Source organism: Peromyscus californicus, unplaced genomic scaffold, assembly GCF_007827085.1.
Source record: "Peromyscus californicus insignis strain IS unplaced genomic scaffold, ASM782708v3 Scaffold_14__1_contigs__length_90479793_seg_2, whole genome shotgun sequence".
NCBI lineage: Eukaryota > Metazoa > Chordata > Mammalia > Rodentia > Cricetidae > Peromyscus > Peromyscus californicus.
Genome location: NW_026294436.1, coordinates 42,149,987 through 42,162,810, shown reverse-complemented (window position 1 = coordinate 42,162,810; position 12,824 = coordinate 42,149,987). Strand labels below are relative to the sequence as shown.

At 42.4% G+C, this 12,824-nt stretch overlaps 1 protein-coding gene across 5 annotated transcripts in view; it reads left to right on the top strand.

The window, feature by feature from the left end:
• The window catches only part of Ralgps2 (Ral GEF with PH domain and SH3 binding motif 2), a 153,201-nt gene extending 140,731 nt beyond the window's left edge, over positions 1–12,470 (top strand). For all 5 annotated transcript variants that reach the window (XM_052737292.1, XM_052737296.1, XM_052737295.1 and 2 more), the window contains 3 exons: positions 2,732–2,837; positions 3,350–3,441; positions 7,332–12,470. In XM_052737292.1, coding sequence (XP_052593252.1) covers positions 2,732–2,837; positions 3,350–3,441; positions 7,332–7,361 — 228 coding nt within the window. In that variant the 3' untranslated portion in view covers positions 7,362–12,470. The remainder of the gene's footprint in view (positions 1–2,731; positions 2,838–3,349; positions 3,442–7,331) is intronic.
• Positions 12,471–12,824: the final 354 nt, after the last annotated feature.

The window sequence follows — 12,824 nt, the reverse complement described above, 5'->3', positions numbered from 1 at the left end:
AGGCAAGAAGATTATAGTGAGTTCAAGGCCAACCTGGACCACAGTGTGAGCCCTAATCTCAAAAAGGAGGGAGGAGAGAAGAGAAGGAAAATCCTTGGCAACCATATGCCATGTGTATACCCAAATTGGAGTTATTATTTCTTGGCCTATGAAGAATAAACTTGGAAAGAAAGAAGGGATACGATTTGGTTATGTCTCTGTTTTTGAATGTTTAAAAATGAAAACATACTGATTGTATAAAAAGTTTTGGTTGAAGTGTATTGCAAAAAAAAAAACCTACAGCTGTGTTTAAATCTGTCACTACATGGTAATACTTGAACAAATGTGTTTGATTGGTTAAATTTTAAAAACCAAACCTGTACTTGGGGAAGAAAAAGCTGTGGTATTTATTTAAAAAAAAAAAAATGAAACGGAAAAGTCGAACAGGGAAATGGATGGAAGGTAAACTGCATTAACTAACCAGCTTGATTAAATGACCACTCATTCGACAGAATGTAAAGATGGATGATACTGCAGTGGCTGTGATGTAGGGTTACATGTGGTCAGAGACTTAAAGTGTGTGTGTGCGCGCGCGCGGGGCTGCCCCGTCAGTATTTCTTTTAATAAGCTGCAATTCCTCATCTAAGAAAAATCTCTCCAGTTATCTTTGAACAAGTGCACAGAGATATCGGTAGAAGAATATTCCTGTAATGGTTACAATAACAGAACTCTTAAAATACACAAAATAATTATCAGTAAGGGAACAGTTATTGATCATTTAAAACCACAGTCACAGTATAAATATACCCAGGTAGCATGAAAGTGTCAGTAACAGCACGGAAAAGCCCTGATTCCAAGCATAGGAAGAAGCAGGGAAGGGGCGTCACTCCCCGGACATGACTGTCTGCACACGTGTGGGATATCACTGTATTTATATCTCATCCCTCCTTACTGTGGAGCTTATATGGCATGCTAATACAGCAACGGTTAGGAAGCGCATATTAGAAAAGTGTGCTGTTAGTTTTGAAGTAAGTTATGAACGCACAGGTGTACGTACCATCCTGTGATGTTGTCGTCTTTCTAGCCTCCTGGTTTCCTCCTCCTTTTTGTGCCTCGCACATTACTGTCATACTATACTCATTCCTTTCCCGTGACTTTAACTGTGGAAGTAAACAAACATGTTTAAGCCCTCGCTCCCGCTCCCCACAGCATAAGAAATAGCACATTCCAGACCTGTCAGTGCTCTGAGGGAGCCGTCCTCAGTCGGCCACCAGCTTACATTTTAGTCACGGCCTTGTTTTCCTTCAGAGTTTTACCATACTTGTTTGCCCTTAGATAAAAGTTAATTTAACTTCCCAACTGTACTTGAGGGGGCTGCATATACATTCTCTTTTTCCTTTTTTTAAAGTCAGGGTCTTACTGTGTAGCCTGTCTGTCCTGGAACTCACAGAGGTCTTCCTCCTCCCCTGCCTCTGCTGGGATTAAAGGTATGCGCCACCACATCTGGCTGCATGTGCATTTGTAAGACCGAGTGCCTTTGCTTTATACCATTGAAAGTCATTGGTGATGCCTGTAATTATCATTTATTCCTCTTCATAGCTGAATAGTCTCTTTTCTGAGTTTCCCATTATTTACTCATCTTTCTATTGGTGAATATTTGATAGGTTCATTTCCTCCCTATTTCCAATACTTCTCTTGGATATTTTTGTGCACAGGTTCTCTGGGTTTTATCTTGAGAAGTGTAAATACTAAGATTAAGTTTCCTGGTCTCGGCTGCTCCTGTGAATCAAGCATGGCTGTGTATTTTGTATTTGTGTGCTGTCGGTTCCTTAATGAGCTTCACCCTTTCCATGCTTTTTCTTCTGCAAAAGGCCTATGTGGAACTGTTGCTTATTCTTATTTTAATTAATAAAGTTCAGCGTTTAACCAGGCTACACTCACTAGCAATTACACAGTGGAAGTCTTCTGCAGTCTGATTTTTACTCTGTATTGTGACTTCTGGCAGCTTTTTTTTTTTTACACACTGCTAGCTTTGAGTTGCCAGTATTTTTCACATTCTTTACTTCTGGTACTGAGATTAACCTTATCTTCTGCCCTTTATAGCGCCCCTTCCCAACAGAAAAGAGTAGCTAACTATGAAAGTAACCAGCATGCTGATAGTACCTCCCTTTTTTTTTAATCTTTCTTGGTTTTGCGAAATACAAGGAAGAATTGTCTGATAGCCTCTCTGGTGTACGAAATCGTCAGGCTGAGGAAGTGCAGGTGTTAGGATGCAGCTGCGTCTCCGAATCAGCAGTTCTCCACCTGTGGGTCGCACGCCCTTTGGGGGGTCACCTAAGGCCATGGGAAAACACAGGTGTTTGCATTACATTTCACAACAGTAGCAAAGTTAGTTACGAAGTAGCAACAAAATAATGTGATGGTTGGGATCACCTTATGTGAGGAACTTTATTGAAGGGTCACAGTTAGGAAGGTTGAGAACCACTGCTCTAGGTGCTAACACTGTGACTAGGAGAAAGAGCAGTCACAAGCATGCTTAGCAGAAGTGGACAGTGGTTGTAATGAAACCTTGACACTGGGGATGACTGGAGAGCGGGGGGCATGCTGAGCTGACCTGGGTCAGCATTAGGTCAGACATCTTACCTCTCCTAAGGACAAACTGAAAATAAGCTCTCTGACACTCACCTTTAACAGAGAGCTGGCTGTAACAGTCACTGGTTGTCGCTGTTTTTCTGATTGTCTTCCATCTCAGTTCAAGTCAACGTCGAATAAGAATGTGTCTGTGGTGGGATGGATGGTGATGATGGCTGATGATCCAGAGCATCCAGACCTCTTTCTGCTTACTGACTCGGAGAAAGGTGAGTTACCAGACAGATGGAATCAGAAGTACAGCAGACACTAACTCCTGAGCCCTGATCTTGGTTCTGCTGTATTACCAACAGGAAAGCATTTCAGGAATCATATCTGTTGGGAACACTTTTGTTCCATATTGTATTTGAAGCTGAAAAAGCCCAAGGAATCCAACTTATGGAGTCAGTGCTCTATAACTTTGAAAAAAGGCTCAATGTACATAAGTTAGTACGTCATTGACTGATACACAGTAAGGGGTGAGGGATGACTGGAGAAGCTTCCCAGTGATTTAATGAACACTTAGGGAACCACAGTCACCTTTACTGTACCCACGGTAGGAAGGTGACTTTCTAAATGTAAGGTCCCATGAGCATGTGGCATAGAGTTATACATTGGGAAATAAGGTTGCAATTGAATAGAATTCATGAATTCTATTTCATTCAGTCTTATCTGTCTGTCAGGAATGTTGGGTAGTATTATCTTTGTATTTATTGTTTTTTACTTGCTTTGATAATTTTAGGAAATTCATACAAGTTTCAAGCTGGCAGCAGGATGAACGCAATGCTGTGGTTTAAACATTTGAGTGCAGCCTGCCAGAGTGACAAGCAGCAGGTGGGCGCCCCTCCCCTCCCCCCCTCCTCCCCCCTCTCCCCCCTCCTCCGTCTGTAGCTTTCACATTCTTACGAACGTATTCTAGAGATAGACGTTCATAACGTTAACAGCTTAGGCTGGCCTAGAACTCCACAAACGTGTGATCCTCCTGCCTTAGCACTAGTGTTGTGGGATTTTATGTGTGCACTACCACACGCAGCTGGATACTTGTCTTGGTAGTGTTTCCTTTTCGTTGTTTATAGCAGTCAGTGAGGTGTGGAGTCCATATTTTAGAAAGAAAATAAGTAAACAAAACTGTGCAATACAGAGTACAGAGAAGAGAGACTGGTAGGTAATGGCAGTGTGTGCAGCTGAGCCTTCCCAGAGACGGTGATGCTGACCTGGGTGATCGGAAGGAACAGGCTGTGAAGAGAGAGTGGAGGGCCAACTTGGGGAACAGCAGGTGTATAGATAAAGATAGCTCTTTCTCAGCTATACAGAGACATGGCCAGTGTTTGAGAAAACGACAGCTCAGAAGGGTAAAATGGAGGTGGTCCTTGAACAGAGCTCTGGTTTCTCTTGGATAACAACTTGAAGTGGGTTCCTGTCGTTGCAGTGAAACCATGATGGTCTAATGGAAAGGTGGTCTCTGTAAAGGGGCGGTTCTCTATTGGTGAAATTATTAAGGCCACTCCACGTAGTTAAAAGGGAGGTTTATTTTGTGGGGTAACTTACAAGTGAAAGGATAGGTAACAGGGTCTGGGAAAGGTGCAGTGCAGTCCGGCGGTGTTCTCTGGAGAACTCCGCTCAGTCTACCTCCAGCATCCAGGGTCCAGGAACCAAGAGAGCCGGTGCATCCAGATCTCGGGTCTTCAGCGTCCTCTCTCAGCCCCGCCTTGCAGGCATGACAGTTACCAAAGCCTCAGTGGGGGTTGGAACTTCCGGATCAAAGCTGGAATGACTACCCACTACAGTTTTCTGTTGTGCTGTTTTCCCTGGACCCTCTTGCAGAGATGCCCTGAACCACAGATTAGCAGACAGAAAATGCAACCACAGTTGTGGCAATTGCTTGAAGTTTTTCTAGTTACACATATTTGGAAATCACAAATTCAGGCTTTACAGTATGCCTTTGTATCATCAGTGCCTATCAGCAGACACTGTTATGCACTATAAATTTAGAGGGCTTAAATTGCTTTGGTTTTTGCCCTGTTATATCAGGTTATCACAACTTTTTTGTTTTTGTTTGTTTGTTTGTTTTTTCGAGACAGAGTTTCTTTGTGTAGCTTTGTGCCTTTCTTGGAACTCGCTTTGTAGATCAGGCTGGCCTTGAACTCACAGAGATCCGCCTGCCTCTGCCTCCCGAGTGGTGGGTACAACTTTTCATAAATAGGAAAACAAGCTCAAAGACACTAATGACTTCACACAATCAAAAGTACAAATGCTGGGCCTTTAATCCAAGTGCCGTTTGCTTTTCCTTTGTAAGTGTTGTTGGAAGGGCTTTTTTCTATCGCAGTTGTTTCAGGGGAAGAAAGACAGACAGATTGGTACAGCCTTTAGCAACTCCTTGAAGGACTTAAAGTACTAAGGGTTTTGTTCATATTAACTTAGTGTCTGGGGCAGAATGAAAGAAATGGACTTTATTTTGCCAAGGATAATAAATAAGGCTTTCAGAGTTCTCTTGCATGCCATGCATTTTCTTTAAATATAGTCAGAGGTATTTTTGTTTATAAAGAATCTCAGATTCCAGGTGGCTGGTAGTGCTGCATGCCTTTAATCCCAGCACTTGAGAGGCAGAGATCTCTGAGTTCAAGGCTAGCCTAATCTGCAAAGTGAGTTCCAGGATAGCCAGAGCTACACAGAGAAACCCTGTCTCTACAAAACAAACAAAACCCCCTCAGATTCCAAGATTAATCTTGGAGTACACGCATACCAGCGTATATTCATGTACAGAGAAAGACGTACATTTTTACTGTGTTAGTAAGCCTTCCTAATATCACACAGCATGCAAAAATGGTTTTGTTTCTATTTGGTTGTTTTTTTTTTAACAGTCAGAGTGTTAGCAAATTCTTAATAGAACCTGTGAAGACCCTACCTCAAGTGCAAAATACCTTAAAACACATTTGGGTGATTTAGAAGTGAAACTCACTTTGTTAAAGATTTCATACCACTAAACCTGGGGTCTTAAGCACATGAGCGTTTGAGTTATAATTCAGTTATGATACTGCCTCGTAGAATTGTTCATACAAAAGCTAGCTCATGAGGCTGAGGCTGGGGAGATTGCTTAGTGGTTAAGAGTGCTTGCTGCTCTGGTAGGGTTCGGGTCCTATCACCCACATCTGGTGAGCAGCTGTCTATATAGCTCCAGCTCCAAAGGGGAACAGGTTTCAGAGAAAGAGTCTGTGGCCTGGGAGAGCTGCTGAACCACTCTAGGGGGAGGAGACCACTGGCGGAGCCGCAGGGAGGCTGTGCCGACTGACCCTCTGTAGCCCTTCGTAGAGGACAGTAGTTGGGTTTTGGAGGCTGGAGTTGTGCCCCATGGTGAGATATTTGACCAGCATACACAAGGCCCTGCCTGAGTTTCATACCCAACCCCACCATAGAAACTTCTGAATTCACACTTGAAAGAAATCAAATTAAGTAAGTATAGTCTCCAAGTGGTAACCTGTGTAGACGAATTTCTAAGTGATCTTATTAAATAAAAAACATGGAGCCAAATATAGGGATGAAAACCTTAGAGAGATCAGGGAAATAAGGAAAGCCACCAGCCAACCTTACCTTACCAACTCCTCAGCTTCCAAATGTGAGCAACTTCCTGTCTACCCACGCCTTTATTGCCCTGCTCTTCTGCCCTCTCATTGGCTTTTAGCCCAGCTACCTCACTTCTTTGTCACTGTCTGTCTGTACAGACCTCCAGGTCTCTATGGTTGGTACTGGGATTGAAGGCGTGTGTCACCATGCTTGGCTCTGTTCCCTAGTATGGCCTTGAACACACAGAGAGCCTGCCTGCCAAGTGATTGGATTAAGGGTGTGTGCTGCCTGACTTTTTGTTTACTTAAAATGGCTGGCCTTTTCCTCCTGATCTCCAGGTAAGCTTTATTAAAGCACAAATAAAATTTCATCACAGACCTGTTCTCTGTGACCTGTTTATTTTTCAGTCAGAAAGAGTGAGATAAATTTTATTAGTAGTAAATTTGGCTCTTAGTATTCCCGGTGTTTTTATAGAGAAGTCCTTCATGTTTGCTATAAAGCTCTCAGTGTAGCTTTTTTAATGTACATAGAAAAATGGATGGTAACGTGTGGAATTCTGCTCTACAGAGGTTTGCCATGCTTCTTTAATTCATCTTATTTGAATAAACAGCCATTAGACCCCAGTAAGACACGAAAACACCTGTGCCCTTCCTCCTGTCCAGGCATACCTACTTGAAAGAGCTTATTAACTCAGCCATTTTCTAAAATGATCCAGCATGCTAGACTCACTGTTCCAAATCCCCGAGGCAGTGGCTGTCGCATTCCTTTTAAAACACATTTAAACTGTGGGGCTCCTGCTTGCATCCCTAGCAGTAACAAGTTCAAGGCTGGCCTGCGCTGCAAAGTTGAGCCTTGTCTTGAGAAAGATGCGGACGGAGGTCAGAATGATTTGGGTTTAGCTAAATAACAAGACAAAATACATGCTAAATTTAGGTTATTAAATCTTATATAAATTGTTGAAAACAGCTATTTAACAAGAAACCTACATTTTGTGTATAGTAATACAATTTGCTGTATACAGTGTTCAATCTGGAGTTGCAGAACCCTCATCCCAGAGTGAATTGGAGGGGCGGCTGGGAAGATCACTTTAGGCCATTGGGACAGACGCATTCGGTGACTAGGAAAAGGAACGCCGCAGTTAGTGTGGGCTGCTTGTCTTCTAGGTTCCTACAAACTTGATGACATTTGAGTAGAGGCCTGAGGAAGAGGAGGTGTACCATTGTTCCCATCGCGTGGAGCAAGGACCTGCTGAGAGCGGCCAGCCGCACCATCCCGTGCCAGGGAGAGCCCCCAGGCTCCAGCCCAGCCTCCCTCCGGAGCTCAGAACCAAAAGCACTCATTTCAGGGAATGAAGAGAGATTCCCAGAGAACACATTGGAGTTGCAAAACAAACTGCCATGAACTACGCTTCTTATCTCCGAACTGACCTGTGGAAACCACTGCCTTAACAGAGTGAGAGAAAAGCAACACCAAATAGTGTGTGTGAATCTTCTGGCGGTGCTGTGCTTGGAATAAATTGTAGCTAATTTGCGTTTCTTTTAACTTTGTACTAATTCAGAGGGGAAACCATCTTTTTTTAGATAAACTTTCAAAAGGAAAAGCATTTCTTACGGATTCCATCAGGAGCTGTTTTAGGTGCCGTGAGAAGTCCGTGAGGAGCTGGCCAACAGCCCACCTGCAGGGTCTGCGCAAGCAGCCTCTGGGCCTGGCTTCCTCCGTTTCCCCACAGCAAGACTGGGGCTTGAGTGATGACAGTGCAAGCTGAGGAGTTGTGTTTGGAACGGGGAGGGATCTAGTCAGACACTACCCTTCGGAAGTCAGCGCTAGAAGGATTTCCTGAAGGAGGCACAGAGGCCGAGTGTTTGTTCACATGGCAGCAGGCTCCAGAAAACATGGTTGCTTCTAACTGGGTTTAATTTTCTGTATGAGTCCACTGTTGGGCCACAAATCTGCATAGGAGAAAGATTATCCCAAGCTGAGGTTTCTGTAGATTTTTCTCGTCAAGTGGATTCTCCGGCTACAGGTGTTCGTCGTCATGGTGAAGACCCGGGGGTTACCAGAGCCTTGCCCTTGCAGTGTTTAATGTGCATTATGCCAGACTTATTTTTTATTAAATTTGTTTTTGTTCAGTATCAGATTCAAGAGCATACTTGTTTAAAAGATTCTTCATATATATGTATATGTATGTATGTATAGGTATGTGTGTATATATATACATACATACATACATATATGGTATGTATTTTATTGTAAGACAAAACAATTTTAAGCAGAATAAAGGCAAAGTGTGCAGCTCTAGGAGTTAAAAATATAAAACCTCTTCTCTGTATGACTTTCAGAATGTGCCTGGACAGTTGTTTAGAAAGCTTACTGTCGGTCCCAACCTGAAAGCCATGTTTTCTTAGTAACTGGCTAAGCAGGTTTGAGAGTGCTCTCCTAGGCAGTAACACATTTAATTTTTAAAATGAATGTTGGACTTGAGATAGCCTAGAACTTTAACCAAGAATAGCACTTGAGTAGACTACTGTGGGCCACAACATGCAAGGCCTTGACTTACACCTCCAAGCAAACAGCTCTTTCTTTGGGTGTCACATAAAATTTCTCACATTTGTATCCTCAAAGAATTGTGTACTTTCTATCAGAAATATTTTATCGTCAAGTCCATTGAACTTAATTAGAAAATACTGTGTGTCCAATAATCAGCTAAAAAATCAGTCCAAGAGAAAGCAAAGAGCTTTTCTGAGTGTCTCTAATTTAAATAATTCAAATGTGACAGAAATACATTATTTGGGGTCTCATTGACAAGCAAGGGAAGGCAAATGTTGCCTATATGGAATGATTTTTCAAATAATGGTCTAAGGTTAACCCATGTTGGGTATACGGACAGACATTACTGAGTAGCTAGCAGTATTACAGTATAGACTTTGCACATCTTACTTTTGTTTTGCCTATTTTTAGCAATCCCTTAGTATATTTTGCTCCTGAAATAATGGTTTAAGTAGTGTACACGCTGTTTTGAGATACTGTGAATGAGAACCTGTGGCTTTTTTATTACCACTTTATCATGAGTAAGCTAAAGCCGTTACGTTGTAAGGTGACTGGCGTCTGTATAGATGGTGTCTAGCAGAGGTTGACTTCACAGTTTTGCCAGAGGAAGCAATGAGATGGAAGACGTGTTTGATACACCCAGCTCTAGACACTTCTGGGTGTGTAGGGAAAAACCGTGTTCAGATTTGATTAGCCAGTCTGAAGTAGCACTGTGGCCTCTGGCTGAAACTAAAACTATTTTTCTACCCTAAAATTTGCTCTAAACAGCAGTCATTGCTTTTAGGATGATTTTAGAAACTGTGAGAGATGAGTTCTGTAGAGTTGGTTGAGTTTTTTGATCTGTAGTTCACAAAGTGGTATCAGATTATAATTGAAGCAAAGAAAACATTGCCAAACTATATTAAATATTTGAGTACTTTATTTATTGGAGAATGAATCCTGTTACACTAACTCTCAGTTGTAAAATGACTTACAGGCCCATTTTCCATGAACATTAGATTGCTCAGTTGTTTCTGTCATAGCCAAGGAGAACTCTTTAGAAATTCGAGTAAAACGTATACTTAAGCTAGTTTATAAGCAGACTGAATAGGATATTCTATGACCTGGCACAGTCATGTGTAGTGCTAGCCATATCTCATTTGACAACCCATTTGAACATAAAGGTTTATTTTTCCAAAGTCCATTTTTACAGTGTACTATGAAGATGACCGCATAAAGCCCAAGCACTGTCCTGCGCCTTGTGTGCTTAGTTTCCAGGATACTTTTCGCTATAGTGTCTAAGCTGTAGGGTCAAAAGAGAACTGATGAAATACATCTTTCTGTTTGGTTTTGTTCAGTGTGTATTTGTGTAAACAATTCAAAAAAGGATCCCCTTCGGGAGTATTTTTTCCCTCTCCCCTTAGCATATGTTCCAATGGTGATTATTTTTCCTGTGTAACTTGGTACCATCCTCCACGTAGTCTGATGCTCTTGGGTCTCAATGTTGAGTCCGTCAGGATGATCATAGCTTCAGAGTTCTGATAATTGGCTCCTTTTCCTCCTCGAGATTTATAAAGAATCTGCCCAGCAAGCAGCATGGTTATCTGGGAGGAATGGAATCACACTTAGACCCCTTGGTAGCTGAAATGTGGCCCTGTAAACACAGCTTGATCCGTTCCGGGGGTTATTAGCATTTAGCTGTCCAAATGACTTCAGCATCGTCTTTTTCCTGAGGTAAAATCTGTAAATTACATATGTTTAAAACCGTGAGGCATTGTATTGATTGGAAGTCAGTACTAACAGACTTAATGCATTGGCTTTTAAAGAGAGCACACCTTCTGTTGGCTTCTTTCGTGTTTATTGAGACACATGCCTTTCTAACTAGGCTTTGAACTATCCTGTTAGCTTCCACAAACAAGAGGTACCAGTGTTGCTTAATGGAAGATCAGCTTTCATTAGAAGAATTGCTCTGCCCCCAAGACTTAAAAGAATTGCATCCTGGTGAAAATGAAGCTGACCGTCCTTGTCCGGGGCCGTAGCAGTACCGCTGCTGCCTGAATGGTGACCGAGCCAGTGCTGGCGGGGTGGCGTTAGCCTCCTTTTAGGACTTGCTTCATTTTCGCTTCTTTTATTTCTCAGTACCACCCTGGTTTTACAGCCAGGAAGCTATTGTTTTTTCTAAGCCCCCGAGACACAGAAATTGCTGTTAAATACTATTGATGATAAATTACATGTGAACCTTTTAAAAATGATTTAAGTACCTTTTGGGTTTGTTTCCCTAAAAATGGTTTGTGTGTAAAGTGACTTTTCAATTTGAGAATTCTACTGAAGAGATGCATACACTCCCGTTTTTCAGCTCAGTGAAGGGAATCGCATTTTACCTATATCCAGCCATAGTGTGGGAAAAATTGGATCAGTGCCTTATCAATTTGAAAACCAGTGTTAGGGCATTGAGGATGGCTGTAATTATCGGTCCTCTTGACCCTCTGGCTTGAGGGGTGTGCCATCCCTTTCCACCTGCTTAATCTCACAGCAACCTGAAGAGGACTGCATGGGCGTCTGGATACTTGCAGTCCTCCAATCTTAATTCTTTTTCAAGTAAGCCTTGCTCCCTACTGCTCTCTTGTCTGGGTAGGTTAAAAATAAATCCACTCACATCAGCCTTGTGATGAGCACTCTGAGTGCTGGCTGAGTATATTTGTATTTTGTGTTGTTTCAAGCTTAGGTTTAATGACAGTCAGGCCTGTTGGAGAAATCCCTAACAGAGTAAGAAGCATACAGAAGGAGTTGTTTCGGTTCTGCTAACACTACTAAAGTACTGTGATGGCGGCAGTCCCTTTATCCAGAAATGAAACGTATTTCAGTTTCTCATCTAAGACAGAATGAACAAGCAATCCCTCACCCTGCTGGTTATTGCTTACTTGAAAATACACAAGAAAGAGACAGCGCTATTAATAAATCAGAGGTAAGAAACTAAGCTAGGTTTCTCAGCCAAAGCAAAGTTTGGAAACATTTTGCTTAGGACATTGGAAGGCCAGTAGATACTGTCATCTGAGTAGAAATGCTGTTTTTAGAGTCCTTAGAAAATAGACACATAGACACACGTGGTCTATGGAGCCAATGAAAGGGTTAGCAGGTCCTTGGGGGTTATTAGCAAAATTTAAAATCTGATTCCAGCCAATTGGTGTGAAACACAGAGTTAAAGGAGTTGATGGAGTGCTTGGGGAAAGGAAAGCAGAAAATGCCAGCTATCAGCAGGAAGTTTCGAATTTCTGTTTCAAGTAACCAATGTCATGTCCCTGGAGATGTCAGCTGAGAGAACTCACAGTATGGTTCCAAGAAGTGTTGAGTTAGTGGATGTGACTAAGGTAGGACTCTCAAGTTCCTACACCTTGATGGTTGATGTTCATCCTGACAGCCCCCGAAGGACCTGGAAGGAGGAACCCAAACATCTGTAGGGATAAGTACCCACAACTAATAATACAGAGAGAGAGAGAGAGAGAGAGAGAGAGAGAGAGAGAGAGAGAGAGAGAGAGAGAACCTTCACAAGCCATTTCCAGTCTTGTCCCAGTCAACTTGAGGTACTTAATGATGAAGCGTTCACTTGCACTATGACCTCCTTGAGTGATGTGCAACTTGGGTCCTCTCTGGTTTTGTTTCTTTTTAATATGCAGAAGTGAGTGTGTGACCTTCGGTGTGTTTGCATAAGCTAACTTAAGGTGAATTTAAGAACAGTTTTCTGACATATTTCTACTGAAATAAATGACTTAAAATGATAGATTGTGTGATGTTTTGTTACTGTATGTCTCTGAAATGCAATCAGCCTTGTTGGTTTGGTTTGGTTTTTTTAACCTTTCAAAAGAGATGAATAAGAACAGTTGCTGCAGGGCTGGAGAGATGGCTGAGCAGTTAAGAACACTGACTGCCCTTCCAGAGGACCAGGGTTCAATTCCCAGCCACCACGTGGCAGCTCACAACTGTCTGTAACTCCTTAGGAGGAGGAGGAGGAGGAATTGCTGCAGAGAACGTTCTGAGTAACTAAGCGCAGAATGAGAGTGTGCTCTGGCATTTAGTGTATACAGAGGGGTCTTTACTCCCCCACTGAACGTGAGCAGTCCCCCACAAGACCG